The sequence below is a fragment of the Ipomoea nil genome, unplaced genomic scaffold (assembly GCF_001879475.1).
Source record: "Ipomoea nil cultivar Tokyo-kokei standard unplaced genomic scaffold, Asagao_1.1 scaffold1932, whole genome shotgun sequence".
In the NCBI taxonomy this organism is placed as follows: Eukaryota; Viridiplantae; Streptophyta; class Magnoliopsida; order Solanales; family Convolvulaceae; genus Ipomoea; species Ipomoea nil.
The window spans coordinates 4,161,125-4,186,045 of NW_017618360.1; the positions used below are offsets into that span (position 1 = coordinate 4,161,125).

General features: G+C 40.5%; 2 protein-coding genes and 2 long non-coding RNA genes across 4 annotated transcripts; all 4 read right to left on the minus strand.

Annotated features, from left to right (window-relative positions):
- Window positions 1-307: 307 nt before the first annotated feature.
- On the minus strand, window positions 308-2,618 carry LOC109146477. Its single transcript, XR_002048453.1, has 2 exons — window positions 2,544-2,618; window positions 308-746 (listed from the first exon to the last, which is right to left on the minus strand). It is a non-coding gene; the product is annotated as an uncharacterized LOC109146477 (long non-coding RNA).
- A 958-nt stretch (window positions 2,619-3,576) lies between these two features.
- LOC109146476 lies at window positions 3,577-13,475 on the minus strand. Its single transcript, XR_002048452.1, has 3 exons — window positions 13,224-13,475; window positions 8,569-8,575; window positions 3,577-3,661 (listed from the first exon to the last, which is right to left on the minus strand). It is a non-coding gene; the product is annotated as an uncharacterized LOC109146476 (long non-coding RNA).
- A 2,503-nt stretch (window positions 13,476-15,978) lies between these two features.
- On the minus strand, window positions 15,979-18,631 carry LOC109193847 (cytochrome P450 78A6-like). Its single transcript, XM_019344680.1, has 2 exons — window positions 17,589-18,631; window positions 15,979-16,767 (listed from the first exon to the last, which is right to left on the minus strand). The coding sequence occupies exons 1-2, from the start codon at window positions 18,561-18,563 to the stop codon at window positions 16,141-16,143; spliced, it is 1,602 nt and encodes a 533-aa protein (XP_019200225.1). The 5' UTR covers window positions 18,564-18,631; the 3' UTR covers window positions 15,979-16,140.
- Window positions 18,632-22,232: 3,601 nt separating this feature from the next.
- LOC109193916 lies at window positions 22,233-22,964 on the minus strand. The gene is made up of 3 exons (XM_019344742.1): window positions 22,629-22,964; window positions 22,438-22,568; window positions 22,233-22,290 (listed from the first exon to the last, which is right to left on the minus strand). Exons 1-3 carry the CDS (start codon window positions 22,962-22,964, stop codon window positions 22,233-22,235), a joined length of 525 nt encoding a protein of 174 aa, XP_019200287.1.
- Window positions 22,965-24,921: the final 1,957 nt, after the last annotated feature.

A 24,921-nucleotide genomic window follows, 5' to 3' on the forward strand; every position in this document is an offset into this window, starting at 1 on the left:
CAACAAAATATCCGTCGTTAATTTCATAGTACAACGATCTGGCGACGAGATTTGCAACGGCATAGCGACGGAGTTTTCCGTCACTAAACACACCCGGACATTTCCGTCGCTAGTGTCCGTCATTACACGTAATACAGCGACAGACATTTCTGTCGCTAGTGTCCGTCATTACTACAGATTTTTCCGTCGCTATTTCGTTGCCTTACTACAATATTTGTCCGTTGCTAAATTCTAAAAACTAATAAAATAAATGTACCCAGCAATTAATATCACAAACCTGCATTAAGCCTATAATATAGTACTTGAATAATATAATTGTAAAATATATTATATTAAAGCATTCAAACTCAATTACAATAACAAAAGTATAGCAGTATAATGTTACATCGTTAGAAACAATACCAAATATATTAATAAACATAATCTAATCATCTCCTAAATTTTCATCATTTGAATTAGCAGAATTTTCAGCTTGAGTACTTGGAGTGGATAGCATGCCGTTTGCGACGCAAGTGATCCATCAAACTTGCAATCTGAACTTGCATTTGAGCATGAATCTAAGCTTGCATTTGAGCCTGCATTTAGGCCTCTGCATTTAAGTTCTTTCAGCTTGTAGTTTAGCTTCCATCCGAGCCTCCATCTCAACTCGGAGGTGCAGACGATGATGGGTTAGAACTCGGAGGTGTAATCGATGCACCTCGTCCAAGTCCTCTTATGCGTCCAGCTCTACTACCACCTCGTGTCATCTAAAATAAAATATAATAAAGTTAAGCTATCAACAAGTTGTGTATAAATCAACAATTGGGTTTCAAAATGAATAAATTAAAGATAGAAAAACTAATCAAATATTGTTTAGTAAGTAGTGATGACTACTTGTGCAGCTTCAAGGTTAAAGGTTCTTTCTACATATTCAATTTTGCTTTGTTTCATATGCTGTTTGGTAAGGAATTATTAAAGTACACAAGGTTCCAAGTGCAAATAAATTAGAAGGGAAAGCTGAAAAATAACCTAAAATGCTTTTTTAAAAGTCAAAAGCAGTACAGAATTAATGTTTTTAAGCTGCAAAAATAACCTGAAATCTTTTACATTAAACTGTGGCATCTTAAACAATTAATGATTTTTAAAAGGTCAAAATCTTCAGATATAAAAGAAACCGCCAGTACAATCCTAAAACTTTGAGAATAAAAACATGAATGAACAAAAAGGGATTTTGACAAAATTAATGTAATGATCAGTGAATAATCAAAATTAGTGAACCTGTTTTACATATAAAAAAATCAATGAACCAAAAAAAACTGTGGCATCCTAACCAACAGAAACAGGTGAATAATCAAAATCAGTGAACCAAAAAAAAAAAAAAAAAAAACAAGAACTTTAGTAGTATTTAAGCAATAATCCCAATCAATTATTCCTTTTTTCATTAATATCTAAAAGTGGCATGTACCTAATGTTTTCTTGCTTATTTACAAACTGTGACTACAGGAAAGAGCAAGCTGAGACTGATTCTAATCACTGGTTCTAATCACAAATAGCTAATGTGCTTATTTTGGTTAGAGTATACATGGTTTAGAAAAATTAACATGAGACATGCAAATAACCCTAAAATATAATGCCATTCTCTTTGAGTTTAGAAAAATAAGCTAATACATGTGTTTATTTTGGTTGGAGTATACATGGTTTAGAAAAATTAACAATACATGTGTTTATATCCTGAGTTTAGAAAAATTAGCAAAACTTTCATTCTCTTTGATGATATTGGTATTTTGGTAACCTTTTTTCTTAGTCTTCTTAGGCTAAAATCAGTTTATACATAAATCAAGAAAACACCCAAAATTCTGCATTCCCACAAACAAAATGTACACAGAAACATGAAAAATGAAAACAGAAACATGAAAAGAAAATAGGAAATTCACAGTGAATTAGTATGTTGTGAATGTAGGTAAAAATTTTGAGTTTTGATCTCCTTCTCTATTATTGTTAATATATATATTTACCTTTGATATTAAAAAAAGTAAAACAAAACAGTTATTGAATTGCCTTGTACAAAAAATCCATTGACTTGTCAATTTCTTCTTTGAATATGAGTTACATAGTTCTTCAATAATGCTGGTTTTGAGGAATAAGGATTACTTCATTATTATCAAAGAATGTGGATAATATATACACTTGTTTAGTATATGAGTGCTCCTTTGGTGATAGTTGTACTTAATGTTTAGTAAACATAAATGGTCGCAATCTTGTCTGTTGAACCACTACTTACCCCCTTTGTTTATACCGTACCTATCATACATACATATATTTTGGCTTCATTCAGCAACCTCAAGCATGCAATTAACACATACAGTGAATACAAACAGATTAACAAATTAACACAACCTTATCTCAGCAGATTAACAGTGAATGCACACAAATACAGAAACGCATAAACACTCAAATCAACGCATAAACACACATACAGAAACACAAACACTCGCTGCCAACCACAAACACTCAACTCAAAAAATTCAATAAGCACAAAATACAAGCCATAAACGAATACATACCAGAGAATAGAGTAGCAGAGTAGGCGGCAGGGGAAGCGACGGTCGGCGGAGAAGCAGCGCCGTCGGCGATGGGCGTCAGGGTAGGCAGCGCAGTCGTCGTCGGAGGCAGCGCAGTCTAGATAGGGAAGAGAGACGCGAGTCGGAGAAGAAGAAAGAAGTCTAGTTAGGGTTAGGAGAAAATGTTCAGCTTTGTTCGTTTTAGTGAACTTGGCCTACGTTTTAAATTTGTGATACATAGCGACGGAATCCATAATCCGTAGCTACAATTTAAAAAATAAAATAAAATTGGTCTCACCTAAGTAGTGACGGACGGATATCCGTCGCTAACGTATAAGTATAATCCCGCCTCCAAATTTAGCAACGGATGTAAAATCCGTCGCTACTTAATATATGTTAAAAATCAAATATGCAAGCTTAGCGACGGAATTTCAATTCCGTCGTTAAAATGATTTAAAAAATTCTTACCACTTCATAAATGTAGCGACGGATGATAAATCCGTCGCTATATAGCATATGTTAAAAATCCGATATGTAAGCTTAGCGACGGAATTGAATTCCGTCGTTAAAATGTTTTAAAAAATTCTTCCCGCTACATAAATATAGCGACGGATGTTCAAATCCGTCGCTAGATAGCGACGGATTCAACTATCCGTCGCTACAATGTAAACAAAACACATTTATACTTTAATATCTAGCGACGGATGCTTATATCCGTCGCTAGGTTGTAGCAATTAAAATAATGAAATCAGCTCGCAAAAGAACCGTCGCAAATCCGTCGCTAATTTGTTTCTAATTTTCGCACCAAAGTTTACCGCGAAAATTAGCTACGTATTTAACGACGGAAATATTCCGTTGCAAACTCCGTCGTTAAGCCGTCGCTAATCCATCGCTAAATTTTCATTTAACAAAAAAATTGAAATCTGTCACTAATTTGTCGCTATTCCGTCTCTAAATTAGCAACGGAACACGTCCGTCGCTAAAGCCATCGCTATTTTCGCGTTTTTTTGTAGTGAAACTCAACCAGAAGTTGGAGATGCAATTGCATGGTATGAGGCAACTAGTGGTCTCAAGAAAGGAGAGTGTGTGTTTGAATTTGGATAAGATACCCAACACTACTTCTGTAACACCCCCGATTTTTACCAACATTTTTAAACTTAGATTCAAAGGTAAACAGCTAATCATCAAGACAAACATTAAGCGGAAGCTAAACAAAATTGGAGAGATATTATGCCACACCCATACACCATGGGTGCACAGGCTAAAAGCTATCAAAATCATCAAACATCATAAGTCTAGGCACACAGGCCTCTGGTCTAGGCACACAGGCCACTAATCTAGGCACACAGGCCAACAAAAAGTTAAACGTCTAGCATGAGATCTATACTATCTAGAGTCCACATCTAGCGCGCTCGGCATCTACTCAAGACCTGTAAAACATGAGAATAACACTCGGTCAGCGAATAATATTGGTAACCCATCAACGCGTTAAATAGCATAGTATAGATAGATATAATCAAAACCATTTGAAACTGAAGAATACTATACACACACACACACACACACACACACACACACACACACACACACACACACACACACACACACACACACACACATATATATATATATATATATATATATATATATATATATATATATATATATATATATATATATATATATATATATATAATTTTAAAATCAAGGAAGGAAGTGTCAACATCAAAGACCATCACACTCTTAATAAAAACGAGGATCATCAACCTCACAACAACAACAACAAGACCGCAAACATAATAGACATCACAACTCAGGATGCATCCTACCATTCACAAGGTAGAATACAACAAGACATGCTCATAAGCAAGGGAATCATACAATCACACAATGACATAATCATGTCACAAGATTCATGGAACCCAGTTCCTACTTTCAACTTCCAACCTTATGCCCTGTTCCAACCTTATGGTTACCCCCGGCCTTATCACAGCTCCAACCGTTACCTCCTAGTGCCACCCTGTACTTCTGAGTCCTACCTTTTACCTCCAGGGACCGTCGCCCCCCCTCCTACACCGCCAAACATCACCACCGATCTCTTAGTACACGAGGGTACCATTAAATATCATAATCACAAAACCGCCGATCTCGTGAGCAGAGCTCAAGTAACAAAACCACCAATCTCAATCATAGTCACACATAGTCATCATCATTTCCAAGAAGACTAAGGCTCAACAATAGCCCCAATCAAGTATTAACAAAAGGGTACAACGATTTGCATATGATCACACCATAAGAATCAATCAAGAGATCACAATAAAGACATGAGACCATACTCAACAACAAAGGATTACAATCCAACATCAAATGATTGTCAACACAAGTTGTCAATCCCAATAAGAAGGAACAAACCACACATACTAGCATAACAACATCAAACTTGCATGCTTATCAAACGGGTAAACCAAAAGTAGTTCCAAAGAACATTCAAGACTCACATTAGCCCAACGAATCACAAAGTTGGACCCTTAGCATGATTCAAGACACCAAATCCTACATGAATTCCTAACACACCGTTCTAGACATACGAAACATCAAGAAGACTCACAAATAGCCCAATCAATCATCAATCACTGCTGGAAATCGCCAATTTCCGACCACTTTGGTGGTCGGAAACAACCAAAATCCGGTCGAAAACCCTTGTTCCGACCACTTTTCTGACTATTTCGGGGATTCGGAAAAACCCCCGTCGGTACTTCCGACCACCACATGAATACATGTCTCTAGCATATTTAATAAACTATTTGTGATATAGTATGAACTTTTTATTAAGTTATAATAATGAATGTTTGTATTATGGGATCAAAACAATACAGAGTACAATATATGATGATATACAATTCATTACGTAAGTTTGATAAAAACAAAGTGATGTGTCATTGATATTAAAGGGCAATCATGGCCACCGCGCGTAGGAGACCGCGTAGCAGTGTTAGAGATGGTTCACTCATACGAAACAATCGCAAAGCCATCATGAATGGACGCCATGAGAAAACCTAGACTACCAATGCCATATAAATGTGTATTATGTGATAAAAATAATACTCAATACAATACATTGTGTAGGATTATGAAACTCAATAGAACTAGAATTGTAGAGTCCTAACAAGAATAAAGGTTTTAAAGAGTTGAAGTTAGAAACTAATTCCATGTATCTATATGGACATGGCGATTTTATTTTTTATAACAAGAATAGTGAGATGGTATCTACTAGTAAAAAAAAAAAAGAGAGTATGTGTGTAATAATCAATGATAAAAAGATAAATCATGTGACATTCATACCATTGAACAAAAAAAAAACAAAAAAAAAAAGAGAGGTTTCTGACCACTTTTACTTGGTCGTCGGAAATACTGACCACAAAGGTGGTCGGAACAAAGAATAATTTTAAAAATTAACTGTCGAAAGATATTTCCGACCACTTTTAGTTTATGGTCGGTATTTCCGACCACCATTTAAATGTGGTCGGAAATTCCGACCACAATCCGACCACTCAAACTCTCGGTCGGAAAAATAGAAAAAAAAATCAACTTTTGCGACTATTTTTTCGGGTGGTCGAAAATGGGGTCGGAAAAACGCGATTTTCCAGCCGTGAACGGGAGGTCAAAACATTAATACCGTGAAGAAAGAATCACGAGGAACAAATTCCCGCACAACGCCAACAATGTATCCCACGGGTGGGCCTCCACCCATGGATCCGCCCGCGAGTACACACCCGAGGCAACCACGTTCTCCGCGGGTGCGGCGGCAGGTAGGCCACTACCCGCCGTTCCGCCCGCGGTGTACAACTTTGTACACCAAAATCCCTTCGGGGATTTTCATCATTAAGGTCAAGTTCAAGTCCAAAACACCCAAAATCTCACACACAACAAAGATATGACTTGAACCAAAGAAATAACCAAGCAATGACATTCAAGAAACCTAAAAACAAGCTCTAAACATGCATCATCACAAGATCATGCATCAAATCTCACAAATCATCACAAGAACAACAAGTAAAGCCAAGAATCATCATTTAAGTAAGAAAATAGGTTTTGTATAGCATGGGTTACCTTTGTAGACCAACAACCACACTTTTTCACCCTCTTAAGCTTCTTCCTAGAGCTCTTCTTCCACACCAACTTCTTACACAAGCCAAAACACAAGAAAAGTTCTAACTTTAGATAAAGACACCCAAAAGATGACTAAAAACACCAAAAAGCTAAGAACCTTACCATTTCCTATGCTCAAGAAGAAGAAAGTAGGAATCTTGGTAAAAGATCTTGCAAGACTTTGAGGTTCACCTTCTTGCTTGAAGAATAAGCTAGGTTATTTTAGAGAGAGGCTAGAGTGTTTGAGTCTTAGGTTGAAAGGATGAACGAAATGAAATGTCTTGTTAGGGTAGCTTGAACCACAATTCATAGATGAAAAGCCATTTTTACCCTTACTAAGGTTGGAAAGATAAAGGAACAAGGGCACAACTCAAGAAGCACAAGGTACACCCATTTGACTTAAAAGACTAGTCAAAATCTAGTCCCTCGACTATCAAATTTCAGGATTTTTAGAAATGGATTAACAAAGAAAGTTTGGATTAATTCTTCAATTAATCGTCGATTAGTGTTTAGATTTATGGGGTGTCATCCTCTCCCCCTAACAAGAAGCTTCGTCCCTGAAGCTTGGGTACGACGGGTTTCAACAAAAGATAGCAACAACTCAAAGATGCGACAAAAGATAACAAGATGTAATTGAACAAGGCTCTAATATCAAAAGATTCAAGGTTTAAGAATCAAGAAATGCAGGGTTTCAAAGTAATGAAGAAAACTTCTCAAGCAGCACCACCACTAACACAACCTTAAGGACAACTATTACCCATCTACACTAATCCTAAGCCAAGAACAAACTAAACTCGAATAGGGCAAAGCAACTAAACAAACAACTCAAACAACCAAGGCAAACAAGAGAGCACAACTAAACAAGCAACAACCACCAAGCCGGCAAACAAACAAACAAGGAAGGAAACGAGCTTACCCCAAACTCTGGCCTATGAGGAATCATCCTCCGAATCCTCGGCATCCTCGTCAGAAGCTTCCTCGGCTCCACCCAGGCTAGAACTAGCTTCCAACCTATCCAGCATTTGGTTTACGGTAACAAACTGAGCCTTCATGAAGGAGAAACCTTCCTCAATCATCCGATTTTGCTGTCGGAGGAGGGCCACCACACGTTCCTCATGAGTCATGGCATCATGCTCTTTCTTAGTCCTCACTTCCTCCCTCCTTAAGCTCTCTTCGCTCTCGGGGTCACTTTCCTCGGTTTCCTCTTCTTCTTCTTCTCCCTCTTCTTCACCTTCATCCTCAGCATCCCCAACCAAACTCTGCACCACCTGATTCAGCTTCCCAACAGGGATCTCTAGCTGCTCAACCAAAGAACTCATCTCGACAGTGGGTTTCCTTGCGACTTCTTCCAGAGTGATGTAGTCACCATCATCCAACTGAAACAGATTGCAACTCCGGAGGTTTGTGGCATCTAAAACCATCTTGCCCACAGGCTTGGGCACACAACCCTCAACATTCACCCCTTTCCTCACGAAAATCCAACTTAAAACCATACCATATGGCAGACTTTTGCGGTTATGGTCCCTACAGTAGCCCATATGTTGCAACATCAAGGAAGGCAAGTTGAACTTCACTTTGTACTTCAGGCAAAAGGCAAAGGTGCATTCCAATTTACCCAACAAGCTACTTTTGTTATTGTTAGGAAACAAACAATAAAAAACAAGCATTACCAAGATATTTTGCTCGGCAGAAAACCATTTTTTTTCTGGCCTCGTGGCCTGAGTAAAGCCACTTGTCCTTCCCAACAAAAAGCTCAAGTAATTCTGATAGCTCATGTTGCTTGTCTCAATCCAAGAGTCACCACTGTAATGTGAGACTCCAGAAGTCGTCAAACTCAAGAGTTGAGCCAACCGTTTCTCAGTCAAGGAAATTTTCATACCTCCCACCTTAGAGGTGATTTCCAACTTTCCCCCATTCTTGGTCACACTCATGTGACGGTAGAATTCTTTCACCAAACTTGGGTAAGTCTCGATCCTAATTGCGAGATACCCATCCAACAAACCTTGATAGTTCAACAACTCCAACATAGAACTAGAAAAAGAATCGGGGTTAAAAGCTTTACCTTCCAAAACCAAGTAATGGGCATCTACCCATTCCACCCTTCTTGCTGTTTTAGACCTTCTAGGCATGATTTGAGATGTCCAAGGTGAGGTAGACCCAAAGCTTCTCTCTTTTCTTCTTTCCTTCTCCTTCTTTTCCTTTCTTCTTTTTCTTCGGCTTCTTCGCGGTTCCGGCAGGCAGCAGCACGGCCACGAGCTTCCGGCGACAGCGGGTGGCTAGAGGTCGACGGGCGGAGGAGATGTGACGGGTAGGGGGGTGGGTTCGGCTGCTACCTTGCGGGTGGAGGAGAAGAAATTGAGGGTTTTGGGGAAAAAATTTGGGAAAAGAAGATTTTAATTTGGGAAATTTTGGGTATGTTAAGGAAAAAGGTAAAAAGGAATTTATGTGGGATAAAGTTTAAGAAACATAATTGGTCTAGATGGTTTAAGGGTTAGTTTGGAAACTAGAAGGCTTAGGTTCAAAACTTGCTAGTTATGAATTAAACTTCCTTTAACTTTTAGGCTTAACGGTTTAGGCTTTGGGTGACAAGAAAGAGTGAGGTCCTAATTAAATGTATATCCATAAAATCTCGGAATTAAAACTAAAGTTAACCACTCAAAAGGGACAATCAAGTCACAAAGGAATAATTTGCTCAAAAAGATAACAAGGAGAATCACACAAAAAAGGTACGGGAATCACACGAAAAAGGTACACTCTCAAGATAAAAGGTAGGCTCAAGAAGAATACCTGTGGACTCCTCCTCCACCAAACCCTTGGCCTCAGCCTGTGACCGGTTCATCACGAACACTCTGCCCGAAGGCTTCGTCCCTCCCGAGCGTCGACCAGAACTCCCTCCTGACGGTCCGCTAGGTCTCGTGCTAGGTGGCAAGGCTCTCTGGTTGGATTGGAGGTGGCACTCAAAAGCTTTGTGGCCCCTTTCCCCGCACTTGTAGCACCAAGCGCACTCCCTTGGCAATCCTTCCCCATGTGGTCCTTCCCACATCTCTTGCATCCAAAAGGCCTCTCTTTTGCTCTACTCTCGACCCGAGTCGATCCTTGAGACGGAGGAGGTGCGGGTCTTGCTCTGAAATCTTGTCTTGGCCTCTTGAAACTGTGAGATCCACTTCCTTCACTTCTCTTCTTGGCGAACTCAAAGGACCCCCTTTGAAGCTGTTGCACTTGATACAGATCTGCTGCACTCAGATAGGCCTCATTAAACGTCCTAGGCTTGCTCACAGTCAAAGCTTTCCGAGCTTCGTTGTTGAGTCCCGCCACATACTTCTCCACCTTAGCCAACTCGGTGGGAACCAACATCCGAGCAAAGCGGGCCAACTCGAGGAAGAGCTTCTGGTATTCCACCACAGTCGACGACCCTTGTTGAAGATGCAAGAACTCTTCGTACATAGCCGTTCTAACGTGGGACGTGTAGAACCTCTCTCTTAACTTATCCTTCAAAGCTGACCAGTCGAAACCAGGTTCTTCTTGGCACACTGGGCCTTCGTGCACCCACCAGAGATCGGCCTCGTGGATAAAGTAGAACGAAGCCAACTCGACGCGGCGATCATCCGGACAACCCACCACAGCGAAGATCTTCTCCAGGGTCCTGATCCACTCTTCAAGCAACATAGGGTCTTCCTCTCCAGCAAAGATGGGCGGCCTATGCCCTGAAACTAAGCGACCCACGTCTCGATTCCCGGCAGGCGGCGGCAGAGGAGGATTGTTGTTGTGCAAGAGGGCGTCGCTCAACGTCTGCATCGTTTGAGTCAGATGTTGCAGGTTATGAGCCAGCTGCTCGATGGTCGGCGTCTTTGGGGTACAGTCACGATGACGAGGCGGAGCCATGGCGAGACTCTACAGAAACAACATGGTTACAACGAGACACAAGGAAACTGCGCACCCTTACCCGGCGTTAAAGACAAGAACGCCAAAACTAAACAAGAACAACAGGATCAACACAACAGACGATAAACAAACTCACAGCTCACCGCGCCTCCTAAAGATCTTAACTCCTAACACTTAGGCAATTAAAGGTCAACTTATGGTCTTAAATCACACATAACTTCTTAAAGACCGACCCTTAACATCCTTGGTCAAATCTAGGCTTTGATACCAACTGTAACACCCCCGATTTTTACCAACATTTTAAAACTTAGATTCAAAGGTAAACAGCTAATCATCAAGACAAACATTAAGCGGAAGCTAAACAAAATCAGAGAGATGTTATGCCACACCCATAAACCATGGGTACACAGGCAAAAAACTATCAAAATCATCAAACATCATAAGTCTAGGCACACAAGCCTCTAGTCTACGCACACATGCCACTAATCTAGGCACACATGCCAACAAAAAGATAAACGTCTAGCATGGGATCTATACTATCTAGAGTCCACATCTAGCGCGCTCGGCATCTACTTAAGACTTGTAAAACATGGGAATAACACCCGGTCAGCGAATAATGCTGGTAACCCATCAATACGCGTTAAATAGCATAGTATAGATAGATATAATCAAAACCATTTGAAACTGAGGAATACCATATATAATCATTTTAAAACCAAGGAAGGAATTCAACATCAAAGACCATCACACTCTCAATAATCACGAGGATCATCAACCTCACAACAACAACAAGACCGCAAACATAATAGACAACACAACTCAGGATGCATCCAACCATTCACAAGGTAGAATACATCAAGACATGCTCATAAGCAAGGGAATCATACAATCACACAATGGCATAATCATGTCACAAGATTCATGGAATCCAGTTCCAACTTCCAACCTCCAACCTTATGGCTACCCCCGGCCTTATCACAGTTCCAACCGTTACCTCCTAGTGCCACCCTGTACTTCTGAGTCCAACCTTTTACCTCCAGGGACCGTCGCCCCGCCACCTACACCGCCGAACATCACCACCGATCTCTCAGTACACGAGGGTACCATTAAATATCATAATCACAAAACCGCCGATTTCGTGAGCAAAGCTCAAGTAACAAAACCACCAATCTCAATCATAGTCACACATAGTCATCATCATTTCCAAGAAGACTAAGGCTCAACAATCGCCCCAATCAAGTATCAACAAAAGTGTACAACGATTTGCATATGATCACACCATAAGAATCAATCAAGAGATCACAATAAAGACATGAGAGCATACTCAACAACAAAGGATTACAATCCAACATCAAATGATTGTCAACACAAGTTGGCTATCCCAATAAGAAGGAACAAACCACACACTAGCAAAACAACATCAAACTTGCATGCTTATCAAACGGGTAAACCAAAAGTAGTTCCAAAGAACATTCAAGACTCACATTAGCCCAACAAATCAAAAAGTTGGACCCTTAGCATGATTCAAAACACCAAATCCTACATGGATTCCTAACACACCGTTCTAGACATACGAAACATCAAGAACACTCACAAATAGCCCAATAAATCAACAACGGGAGGTCAAAACATCAATACCAGGAAGAAAGAATCACGGGGAACAAATCCCCGCACAACGCCAACAATGTACCCCGTGAGTGGGGCCACGGGTGGGCCTCCACCCGTGGTTCCGCTCGCGGGTGCACACCCGAGGCAACCACGTTCCCCGCGGGTAGGCCACTGCACGTCGTTCCGCCCGCGGGGTACAACCTGTACACCAAAATCCCTTCGGGGATTTTCATCACCAAGGTCAAGTTCAAGTCTAAAATATCCAAAATCTCACACACAACAAAGATATGACTTGAACCCAAGAAATAGACAAGCAATGGCATTCAAGAAGCCTAAAAACAAGCTCTAAACATGCATCATCACAAGATCATGCATCAAATCTCACAAATCATCACAAGAATAACAAGTAGAAGCCAAGAATCATTATTTAAGTAAGAAAATAGATTTTGTATAGCATGGGTTACCTTTGTAGACCAACAACCACACTTTTTCACCCTCTTAAGCTTCTTCCTAGAGCTCTTCTTCCACACCAACTTCTTACACAAGCCAAAACTCAAGAAAAGTTCTAACTTTAGATAAAAAAACACCCAAAAGATGACTAAAAACACCAAAAAGATAAGAACCTTACCCTTTCCTATGCTCAAGAAGAAGAAAGTAGGAATCTTGGTAAAAGATCTTGCAAGACTTGGAGGTTCACCTTTTTGCTTGGAGAATAAGCTAGGTTATTTTAGAGAGAGGCTAGTGTTTGAGTCTTACGTTGAAAGGATGAATGAAATGAAATGTCTTGTTAGGGTAGCTTGAACCAAAATTCAGAGATGAAAAGCCATTTTTACCCTTACTAAAGTTGGAAAGATAAGGGAACAAGGGCACAACTCAAGAAGCACAAGGTACACCCATTTGACTTAAGTGACTTGTCAAAATCTAGTCCATCGACTATCAAATTTCAGGATTTTTAGAAATGGATTAGCAAAGAAACTTTTGATTAATTCTTAAATTCATCCTCGATTAGTGTTTATATTTACGGGGCGTCACAACTTCCCCGACGTTGCGAGGCAGAGGAAGTCAAAATTTGGAGAATCATCCTCACATGCAGCTTGTGAGGAAAGAATTAAGCAATTAGAGCAAAACAATGAGGAGATCTTAGAGCAAATTAAGATGATCATGGAGAAAATTCAAAGGATGGAATCAAATTGTGCTTTATTTAGTGCACATCCGGAGTGGTTTCATTCAGTTGATCTTAATTTGCATATAACCAGTAGCAATGAAATCAGTGGTGTTGGGCTAGATAACCTCAACAATCATTGTTAATAGAAAGTGCTACTTGTGAATATAACTGTACGAAATATTTTGAATTGTAGGATTCAAACCTGAGACCTCTCATTTGAAGGTAGATATTAGAATTGAACCTTTATATGTAATTAAAATTGCTATTGCAACGTATAATCCTTTTGGTGATGTTGTATTGCTATGAAACTACTACTTGTGTTAAAAATTGTTATTGCAAGGTGAATAATTTGTATTCCTTCCATCCCATTTTATGTGTCTGGTTCGGCTAAATAGGCTTGACTGAAGTTATTTTTAATTCAATTTTTCATAATATTAAGTTTAGTATTAATATACAAAATTTATATATTTAGAAACTACACTAAAATACTATTAAATACAAAAAATTAAATCTAAAAAAAGTAAAAAAAAAAAAAAATTAATAGTTGGTTTGACCAATGAATAGTAAGTATAACAGATAAAATGAGACAAAGGGAGTATTAAATTAACAGAGCGGTGAAATGAAAAAAAAAATTTACTTAATTATTTTTCGACCACCTGTGGTCGGAAATTCACCTTTTGTAACTTTAGTTGGTGGCCTTATTCTGACCACCCGTGGTTGGAAAATATGCATGCACACTATATTAGTTGTAACCGCCATCTATACTAGTTGGATGTTTTCCCCTCATGCAATGTAACCATTCATTCTCTTTTTCTTTCTGTTCAAGCTTTCTCTATTTCCCGCTTCTTTTCCTTCAATCATGATATGGTATCAGAGCAACGGTGGAGGTCCTATGCCACCGCTGCCTCTAGCGAGGCTAGTCAGGAAGGACAGACGGGAGCTCCGGTGATTGGATCGCCGGCTCTCGCAACTCCAACCTCAAGCACACAGCAGGTTCCTCCTTCGCAAATACAGAGAAGCCAGGCGATGGAGGATCTGAAAAATCCGTTCTATTTCAGTTCAACTGAGAATCCGAACGCAATCCTTGTGAGTCCTCCACTTGTAGGCAGCTCGAATTACACTTCCTGGTGCATATCCATGATGATCGCCTTAGAGGTGAAGAACAAATGGTGTATTGTTGAAGGCAGCATTGCGACACCTAGCAGAGAGCACAACCAGTATCAGGCATGGAGGCGCTGCAATCTGATGTGTGTTCCTGGATTTTTAAGGAAGTGCATCCATCCATTGCTCAAAGTGTGATGCATCTAGACAAGGCAGGCGAAGTTGACTGTTGATGGATTGAACTTGTGCCAGAGGAAATACGCTCTCGACATTCTCAGTGATGCTGGCTTCATAGAATGTAAGCCTATCCGTACACCAATGGTACCAGGTTCCCATCTATCACGAGAGGATGGTAAGCCATTGGAGAACCCAAGAAGCTACCGTAGGCTGGTTGGAAGACTCATGTACCTAACAACAACCAGACCTGACATTGCCTATGTTGTTCATCATCTCAGCTAGTTTGTGAGCAGCCATACAGACATGCACATGGTTGCTGCTCACCGTGTGCTTCGTTACTTAAAAGGATCCCTTGGACAAGGATTGTTCTATCCTGAAACTAACACCCTTAGCCTTAAGGTTTTTTTTGACTCGGACTGGGCTTCTTGCCCTGAAACTCGTAGACCAGTCACTAGGTTCTGTGTAATTCTTGGGGATTCGTTATTCTCATGGCGTTCGAAGAAACAAGCTACGGTATCAAAATCCTCTTCCGAAGCGGAATACCGAGCACTAGCCCCCACTGCATGTGAATTACAATGGATAAACATCCTACTCCAAGACCTACATTTTGAGGTAACCAATCCGGCTATCATCTTTTGTGATAACAAATCCGCTATTGCAATATTTGAGAATTATGTCTTTCACGAAAGAACTAAGCACATCGAAATCGATTGCCATGTGGTAAGGGAAAGAGTTGCTCAAGGTTTGGTAAAATTGCTATCCGTTTCATCCCTCAATCAAGTTGCAGATGGTATGACTAAACCTCTAGCGAATCAGATGTTTGATAAGTTTGTATCTAAGCTGGGAGTACAGAATCTACATTCTCCAGCTTACGGGGAGGAGGGGGGGGGGGGGTAATAGAGGGGTAGTTTTGTAATTCAAAAAGGCTCTTGGATATTTGTTGTAACCTCCATCTATATTAGTTGGCTGTTTTCCCCTCATGCAATGTAACCATTCATTCTCTCCTTCTTTCTGTTCAAGCTTTCTCCATTTCTCGCTTCTTTTCCTTCAATCACGATATTCACCCTTTGTAACTTTAGTTGGTGGCCTTTTCTGACCACCCGTGGTTGGAAAATATACATGCACACTTTCTCACCCCAGGACCAATTCTTTCGACCACTTTACAATAGTGAACGGTAGTTCCGACCACTTCATGTGGTGGTCGGAAATAACGATGAAGAATTGTGCGGATACTGTGTGGATAGAAATGTAATAGGAAACAAAACTTTTGACCGAATAACGACAATTTCCGACTACTTTCCGATAGTCCAAAAATTGTTATATTTCCAGCCGTGTATGTTCAACAATAAGCTAAGGATCAAAGAGTAATGTAGTATTAATTTTCTTAGACTAATTAACACTTACCATATATGCATATATATGTATGTGTGTGTATACACACACTCATTATGTATAACCACACACATATTTTGTAATTGTACGTACTCCGTAGTTGCCAAGAGATTACTTCACTACTATTTATGTATTAGTACGACGGCGTGGAAGAGCTTTAACAGTCAGGGGCTTCGCCATTTCACAGGAAAGATTGAGGACCTCCGAGAGATCCACTGGCTTTTGATCGGAACCACCCCAATCAAACTCTTGCAGAAGAGAAGCCACCCAAAAGACGACGGTGGTCAAACCCAGAGTCTTCCCGGGGCAGCTCCGGCGGCCAGACCCAAACGGAGCCAGCCTCAGGTCAGACCCCATAACCGACACCTCCTCCGCCATTGTCATCTTCATGAACCTATCCGGCATAAATCTTAGTGGGTTAGCCCAGATATCTGGGTCCCTCGTGATGGCCCACATGTTCACCATGGCCGTGGTCCCAGCTGGCACGTGGTACCCATCCACGATTGTATCAGCGACGGCTAAACGGGCCCACGATAGAAGTGGACCTGGTGGGTGTAGTCTCAGCACTTCCTTCACCACTGCATGCAGGTACGGAAGCGATGCAACGTCGGATTCCGTCACCGTCCCTAACCTTCCGATGACGCCGGCGAGCTCCTCTTGTAGCTTCGTTTGGATTTCACGGTGAAGCACCAGCCTTGCCAGTATCCACTCTATCAACACTGCCACTGTATCAGTCCCTCTAAATATCATTTCCTGTGCCAAAGTTATAGAAAATTGAAGTGTAAACTTTAGTAACATAAATGTATTGAAATTGACGTTGCAACATGTATTATAATATAAGTGGGACAGAAAGAAAAGAATAGAGTAAATATTAAGGTGGGTAGGATCAAGAGTATATCATAAAAAATTATAGCTAGTAGCAAGGAGGACGGTGTAGGTTGCTAGATTTGGCCACTGGTCTCCGCCAGACAATTCCTTAGTCATCAATTGATGGATTTGGCCTTTACTGGCCTCAGTCCAACAATTTCTCGCACTTGCCGATCTTACCCTTCTTAGCACGTGCTAGTCCTAACTTCCCAGCACGGGCTCCCACTTGTTAGGATCAAATGTCTTTTGCTACATCAGAAAGTATAGCAAAGACTCAGCTTTATTTTTTTTTATACAATTACACAATTTTTGTAGAGGCAGTGTGGGTTAGACTTAACCCTTCACCCGCCGCTACCCAACAATCTTTTAAGGCCCTAAGAGCATCCAAATTAATTGTGGATTTTACACAATTTTTTAGGTGTCACCTGCACGCGGCAACTGCCAAAGCCTTTTGTTTTCCTTTATCAAATTATGAACCTCACAAAAATTTCTCTCTTAGGAAAAAGAATTGAGAAAAATCATGGTCTACATAGTTGAAAAACCAAGCTTTATTTTTAACTTCAGAAAAAAACTGCCAAAAATCTACAAATGTAGATGCTTTAACTACCAATTTATAGATTTGATCCTTTATTGACTCCGTCCAACCAGTACTACGTTAAGAATGTTAACAATGGCGGAATTGGAAGTTGAGTAACATATATACGTACCCAAAGAACGGATATCATATCAGAATTTGACAACTTCTGCGGTGCATTAAGAGACAGAAGAACATCAACGAAGTCATGGCTTTCCTCGCCTGAAAACTTGCGAGCTCTATGTTCCCATATAATACGAGAAACCAACCGGTTCACTTTGGGCACGAGCGCAGAGCATCTCCGCCGGACTTTCTGTACATCAAAGTTGGCGAGCCAAGGGAGGTGATCGGACCAGTTGAGCTGCGCAAGTATGCCATAGCCTTCTTGTACAAGCTCAATTACTTCCTCCACTTCATCGTACTTTCGCCCGAAAACCAAACACATCATACTGTTTAACGACGCTACTCTTAGGATGTCCCTGACCCGAAACTCACCGCCGTCGAGATTCGCAATTGCGGACACCATTTGGTCGGAGACCTCCCGCCTTCGAGTTTCAGATGCGCGGATTTGCCTCTGGGAGAAGAGATGATTATCCGCAATTTTCCTCAGCGTTCTCCAGTACACGCCGTAAGGGGCGAACCCCATAGCTCTGTCAAACATCAATCCATAAGCCGACTCTTTCACCGGACGATCTGCAAACGCCGAGCTATTCAGTATCTCTTTGGCAACGTGGGGATTGCACGTCACAATAACTCGAGTCTCCCCTAGGCTAAACGCCATTAGCCGTTTTGCTCCTTTCGCCTGAGCCACGGCGGCTAGTTTCCGGTGAGCAAGTCCGGCCATGAGGCTCATGCTTCCGATGACCGGAGCTCCCCGCGGCCCGGGAATATTTTTGTGGCCTTTGCCGCATCGGTTTTTGATGTAAAACAACCCCCACGCGTGGCCGCCGGGATATGCCCAGTAGAGCAGCGCCATGGCTACCCAGGCCAAGAACACAAAGAGGATAAAGAAGATAGAAGCATTGAAGATTTGTTGAGAAGATAATAAAAGCATGCATTTTGAAATGATAATTGAAACCCCCAAATTCTCAGTGGTGATTGTTTCCATGCTTGATCGTTATGTATGTGGAGTTTGAAGGCAATTATAATGGGTTTATACAGAAGTTACGTTGAATATGGGGATGGATATTTTATATATATATATATATTCCTCAAAATATAATGTCATGATGATGAACAAGTAACGTGTGAAATTCAACTAGCATTTTGTTACACTATAATGGGATACTCATTCAGGACAGAATTGAAGTCTCCTACTTTGTCATTTTGTTTAGTTGGTTTGCAAATTGAAATTGTTGTGTGATGCGAGGACTGAGGAGGAACACACAAGTGCTGGGGGGAATAAAAGGATAGAGTACGAGGATTAGAATGAAGTCAGTAGTCACAAATATTCATATCTACTAAGTACGATTCTGGAGGTCCACGCGGACCACACACGCACACTCATGCGTGCAGTGAGATAACTACATATTTTAATTATGAAAAAATATGGTTTTAATCCACTAATATGTCTCAACTCACTCTATAAATTATTAATTGAGTTAATACCCAAAATCGTCCTCGATTATAGTGGTTTTTCTCAATTTCGTCCTAAATGACTTTGATGACCTAATATCGTCCCAGACTTTTGTGTTTCGCTCAATTTAGTCCCAGACTTTTGTGTTTTTGCTCAATTTAGTCCCTCATTTGTTATTATGTCTATTTAGTGTTAAATAAATAGACAGTTCAGTAATTTTAATATTGGTATCTCTTTACTCATAGACATGTGAACTGCGAAATCCTTTTTTTTTACGAATTACTCCCAGAATTACTCCTAAAATTGCGAAGGTAAAATTTGATTTGCAGGTCCGGGAGTAATTCTGGGTGTAATTCGTACAAGAAAGAGGAATTTCGCACTTCACAAGTTGAAAGTAAAGAGAGATCAATATTGACATTACTGAATTGTCGCTTAATTTAACACCAATTTGACGGAATAACAAATGGAGGACTAAATTGAGCGAAACACAAAAGTCTGGGACGATATTAGGTCACCAAAGTTGTTTAAGACGAAATTGAGAAAAACCACTATAGTCGAGGACGATTTTGGGTATTAACTCATTATTAATTTATACAATTTTTATTATTTAATTATGTTTAAATTATTGTTTTTTTTTTGAGATAAAAGGCTTAATTCTTTTTTTTTTTTTTGAAAGTAGATAAAATGCTTAATTCATTAAATCAGAAGTAAGAGAATCGACAAGACAATGGGGTGGTATGTCAAACCATTCCCCACAACCTGACACAGAAACGGCTTCCCTTGCAATAGTGTGGGCAGCACGATTCGCAGATCACTTACCACAGGAGAAATCAACACCATGAATACTGGATGCTAATTCCTTTAAATCATCAATAACCAAACCGAACGCAGAAATATAAGAGTCTGAATTTAACGCATAAAAAACTAACTGTGAATCGGTCTCAACATCTACATCTCCTAGACCTGCTCCCTTCATCCATGTTAGAGCTTCACGGATACAAATGGCTTCAGCTTCCCTCACCGTGTATTTCCTCATGAGCCGAACCGCTTTCGCCCCTAGAAAGACCCCCCCCCCCCCCATCATCACGCAAAACCCAACCGAGCCCCATGGAATTACTTGCATCATTAAAAGCAGCATCGGTATTCAACTTCAACCTTCCTGGTCGTGGCCTTCTCCAAACTTCCCGGTCCCTTCCCATGCTGGCGGACTCCTCATCCATCTCATTCGCGTAGCGCCATGAATGCAATAAAGAGATAAATCTTTGGACCATATTAACTCGCGCGAATGGGATATTGCTCCACACTTTCGCATTCCTACTCAACCACAATCCCCAACAATGCATGACAAAGTGGCTACGCATAGTCTCATCCAAAACAGTAAGGTAATGAAAGAACCAGTCAACCACATTACCTTGTTGTAAACTACTCGCCGGCAAACGAAACCCTTCGTATACTCGCACTGCCTCCCCACACGACACAAACAGATGGTAGGCGGTCTTTCCTCCTGACCGCACATATGGCATGATAAATTGCTATGAACTCTTCGTCTATTTAGCGCATCACACGTAGGCAGATAAGAAGACGCTAACTACCAGCTAAATAACTTCACCTTCGGGGGTACTTGTAGGCCCCAAATCCTCCACCAAGGTCGGTCATCATAAACTTCTCCGACCAACATTCTGTAACAAGATTTCACGGTATAATTACCCTTAGAATCCCAGTACCAAGACCAAGAATCTGGGGGCTTACGCATGCTTATGGAATATTAAGAATGTACCTTGCATCACGATCATTAAAGATGTCCCGAACACAACCCTCATCCCAACCAGTTTGCTGAGTATTAAAAAGAGATGAGACAGGTGACCCTTTAATACTGTCCGGTAGGGTGGTAGTAATATAAGGCTCCTCATCAACTAGCAGCCACAGATCATAGCCAATAGCCGTACTGAGCCCATCACCAATGCATCGTTACAAGAAGTAGCTTCAAGAAAGGAGCACTGTGGGAAATACCTACTTTTATAGACCCGAGCTAGCAGCGAATTTGGCCTTGAGATAAGCCACCATGCTTGCTTCCCCAACAAAGCCAAATTCATCTCCCTCAACAGACGAAAACCCAACCCTCCTTTACTCTTTGGAACACACAGACCATTCCAAGCCCGCCACTGCATCCCTTTTCCACGCCCTATTACTCCCATCCACCATACTCATTGAGAGCAGTCTCAATTTCCTTGCAAACACCAACTGGCAGTAAGAAAACCATCATAGCATAACATGGGAGAGCTTGTAACACATTCTTTAACAATACCTCACGGCTTGCTAGAGATAAGAATTTCAAATTCCAGCTTCTAACACGGCTCAGTATCTTGTCCTTGAGAAAACCAAACACGGCCTTCTTATTCCAACCCACTAGCGAGGGGAGTCCCAGGTATTTTCCACGTGTTTCCCCTTGACTCACCCCAAGGATATGAACAACTTCATTGCGGGTTTGCTGGGGCACATTTGCACTAAAACACACCAAGGACTTGTCAAAATTAATTCTTTGCCCCGAAGCAGTAGAATACATATCCAAAACACCTTTCATCTGCTCACTCTCCTCCTTATTCACACGCAAAAAAAGGAAGCAATCGTCCGCGAATAGAAGGTGGGATATCGACGGTGCCCCCCACGCAACGGTGATACCATGCATGTCTCCTCTTCTCATCTTATGCTCAATTAGTGCACTTAGCCCTTCTGCCACTAATAAAAACAGGTATGGTGAAAGTGGATCACCCTGCCGCAGACCCCTACTCGTGCAAATTGGCCCTAACTTGCGTTGCTCGTATAGTATATGATAATTCACCAAGCTTACAGTCTCCATCAAGATATTGACCCATCTTAAATCAAACCCCACTTTAAGCATAACTGCTTTAAGGAATCTCCACTCAACACGGTCATATGCTTTACTCATGTCAACCTTCAACGCAGCGACCCCTACTTTCCCTTGAGTTTTTTGTTTGAGGTAATGATGTGCCTCATAGGCAAGCATGACATTATCCGAGATTAACCGCCCAGGCACAAACGCACCCTGAGCATCGCATATAATCCCATTTAATAGAGGCTTCATACGATTAGCACACACCTTAGCAGCTATTTTATACAACACATTACAAAGTGCAATGGGCCGTAAGTCCTTCATTGTTTCCGGATTCCCTTTCTTTGGTATCACACAATCAAACTTTCATTAGCACGAGCCGGTAGTTGACCTGTATCAATGAAACTTCTGCAAAATTGCATCACATCAGCCCCGACTATCTCCCAGAAATACTAATAAAATCCCGATCCAAAACCATCGGGCCCCGGTGATTTATCGTGATGCATTTGAAAGGCCGCCACTCGCACCTCTTTTACACTAACCGGTCGAACTAACCTCGCATTTTCCTCCGGCTTCACATATTGCCGCATGCAGGCAATAACTTCATTCATTTCCCCATCCTCAGCCGTAAACACCTCCCTGAAATAGTCAACCATTATTCCGCCAATCTCCTCTTCACTCTCAATCTATTCACCATGCTCATTTTTCAGTTTCCTTACTGCATTACGCCTCTGTCGTGCCTTTACACTGTTATGAAAAAACTTAGTATTTTGATCATCCCCCCGCCACCAGTGCTCCTTGGCTCTTTGTTTCCAATACAAATGCTGTTGTTCCAACAAGATTAGGAGCTCCTTCTCTACACGTTCATACTCGGCACAACCATCACCATCCGTTCTCGCACGCAGGCTTTCCAGCTTTAGCTTACAGGCATCAATTCTCTTCAAAAAGTCTTTGTTATAATTCCGGCCCCAGACCCATATATCACGGCTACACGCAACAATACGATCCAAGACGTCCAATCCCATAGTTTTATCCCAGCTTTGCTGCACAATTTCCTTACAAATATCTTCCCCCAACCACATATTATCGAAACAAAACCTTCACCGTCTTGGTGTTTCCTGGACTACCACAGGGGTAACCACGAGAGGAAGGTGGTCACTGTAAGGTACAGTAACAGATTGAGCCACAGCCCCTTCATGCAACAATAACCACGACTCCGTTGTGAGTATTCGGTCTAACTTCTCCTCAATCATATTAGGAGTGCCACGAGACTTCACCCAAGTAAACTGATTTCCTGCAAAAGGGAAGTCCTGCAACCCACAATCCTCTACCACTGTCTGGAATCCCTAGAGAAGCCATTCAGGATGACTCGTCCTCCCCTTTTTATCTGTTTGGTGTAGTAAATCATTGAAATCTCCCATTATCAGCCATGGTAGGGTACTCAACCCAGCTAGGGTACGAAGCATGTTCCACGACTCTTTGCGTCTATTTCTCTCCAGGAAGCCATAAAACCCTGTAAACCTCCACTTCGGACAGCCAACATCCAAGGTTACAAAAGCGTCTATATGGTTGTTCGAATAACTAGTTACTTCCACTTCCACTTATAAATTTTGTTAAAATTAAAAATTTATTTTAATTTTTCAAATTTTTAGAGGACAAATTGTTCATTTTTGTAAAATTTTCTCAAGTATTATAAGAAAATAAGCTTTTCACATTAATGATTTCAAGTGAATGTTAGATTTGTTGTACTGTTGATTACATGAAAATATGATATGAATTTTTCTTATTATTGAATAATAAATTTAGTTCTTAAATATTTAATGCATGTATAAATAACTTTTAGATTTTTAATCATGTTTCGATTTTGAGCTTCTCATAATGAATAATTAGAAAGTAAATTTTTTTTTTGTCTATAATTTAAGTATTAATATTGCAATGCGAAATGATTAAAATCGCAATGATAAAAATGGTAAAAATTATGCTCTTGATAAAATAGTTAACAACCGATTTAGATTATTAAAAGGAATCGAGAATGAATTGGATTCAAATTTTATGAAAAAAATTACTTGAAATATTAATTATTCCGTATATTATTTATTGGTACAAAATAAATTATTGATTTTTTTTTTGAAAATAAAGAGGCTCATTCATTTAATTATAAGCTGAAACGATTATAAATATAGGATCCATGGAACGGTATATCATTCCTTACAGTTAGACATAGAAACAATTTTTTCCTAGCAATGCTACAAAGAACTTAATTCGCTGACTGTTTCACAAATATGAAGCTGAATTCGTTGGATGAACTAATGCTTCTTTAATATCATTGAAAAATTGATCAAACGTAGTCAAGACTGACTTTGTTTGAAAAGTCTTGCTCACCACCTGAGTATCTATTTTCAATCTTCCATTCATTGACAATAATATATCCATCGAGCTAAACTGCAGATGCTCTTTTTCATTGTCATCTTTGTCACCTAGGATGACGTTCACATACACCATAACCAACTTTTATATTTCACACTTATGAAGAAGAGAACTCGCCAAAAGAAATGAGGGAAACAAACTTGTCACACAAACGAGAGAAACACAGAAAAACATAACAAATACAGAACACAAAAGAAAAGGGAAGCAGTAGCACACCTCCTCATGAACTTTATTTTACGAATTCACTAAAATCAAACCACCTCTTTATCTAGATTTGGCAGAATCCTTGAGCTTTGGAACTTTGGAACTTCCGCAACTTCCTTGAAGGGTTGGTGGCTGAATCGACAGTGGAAGTTATGAAACTAAATAAAACAAAAACAAAGGAAAATAGGAGGTTGCCGATTAAGGACATCGCCGACACGAAGCTCCGTCAAAGCTTAGGCTAGATCTGGCCAGAGGCCGGCGGCCACACAAAGAAAAATGCTCAAAAAGAAATAAGGTTTCGAGAGACAGAAGAGAGGAGGTTTCGAGAGACAGAAGAGAGGTTTCGATGAGCTGAGGTAGATAAATTATTGAAAATAATTAGTATAAAGACTCAATTGCTCTTACATA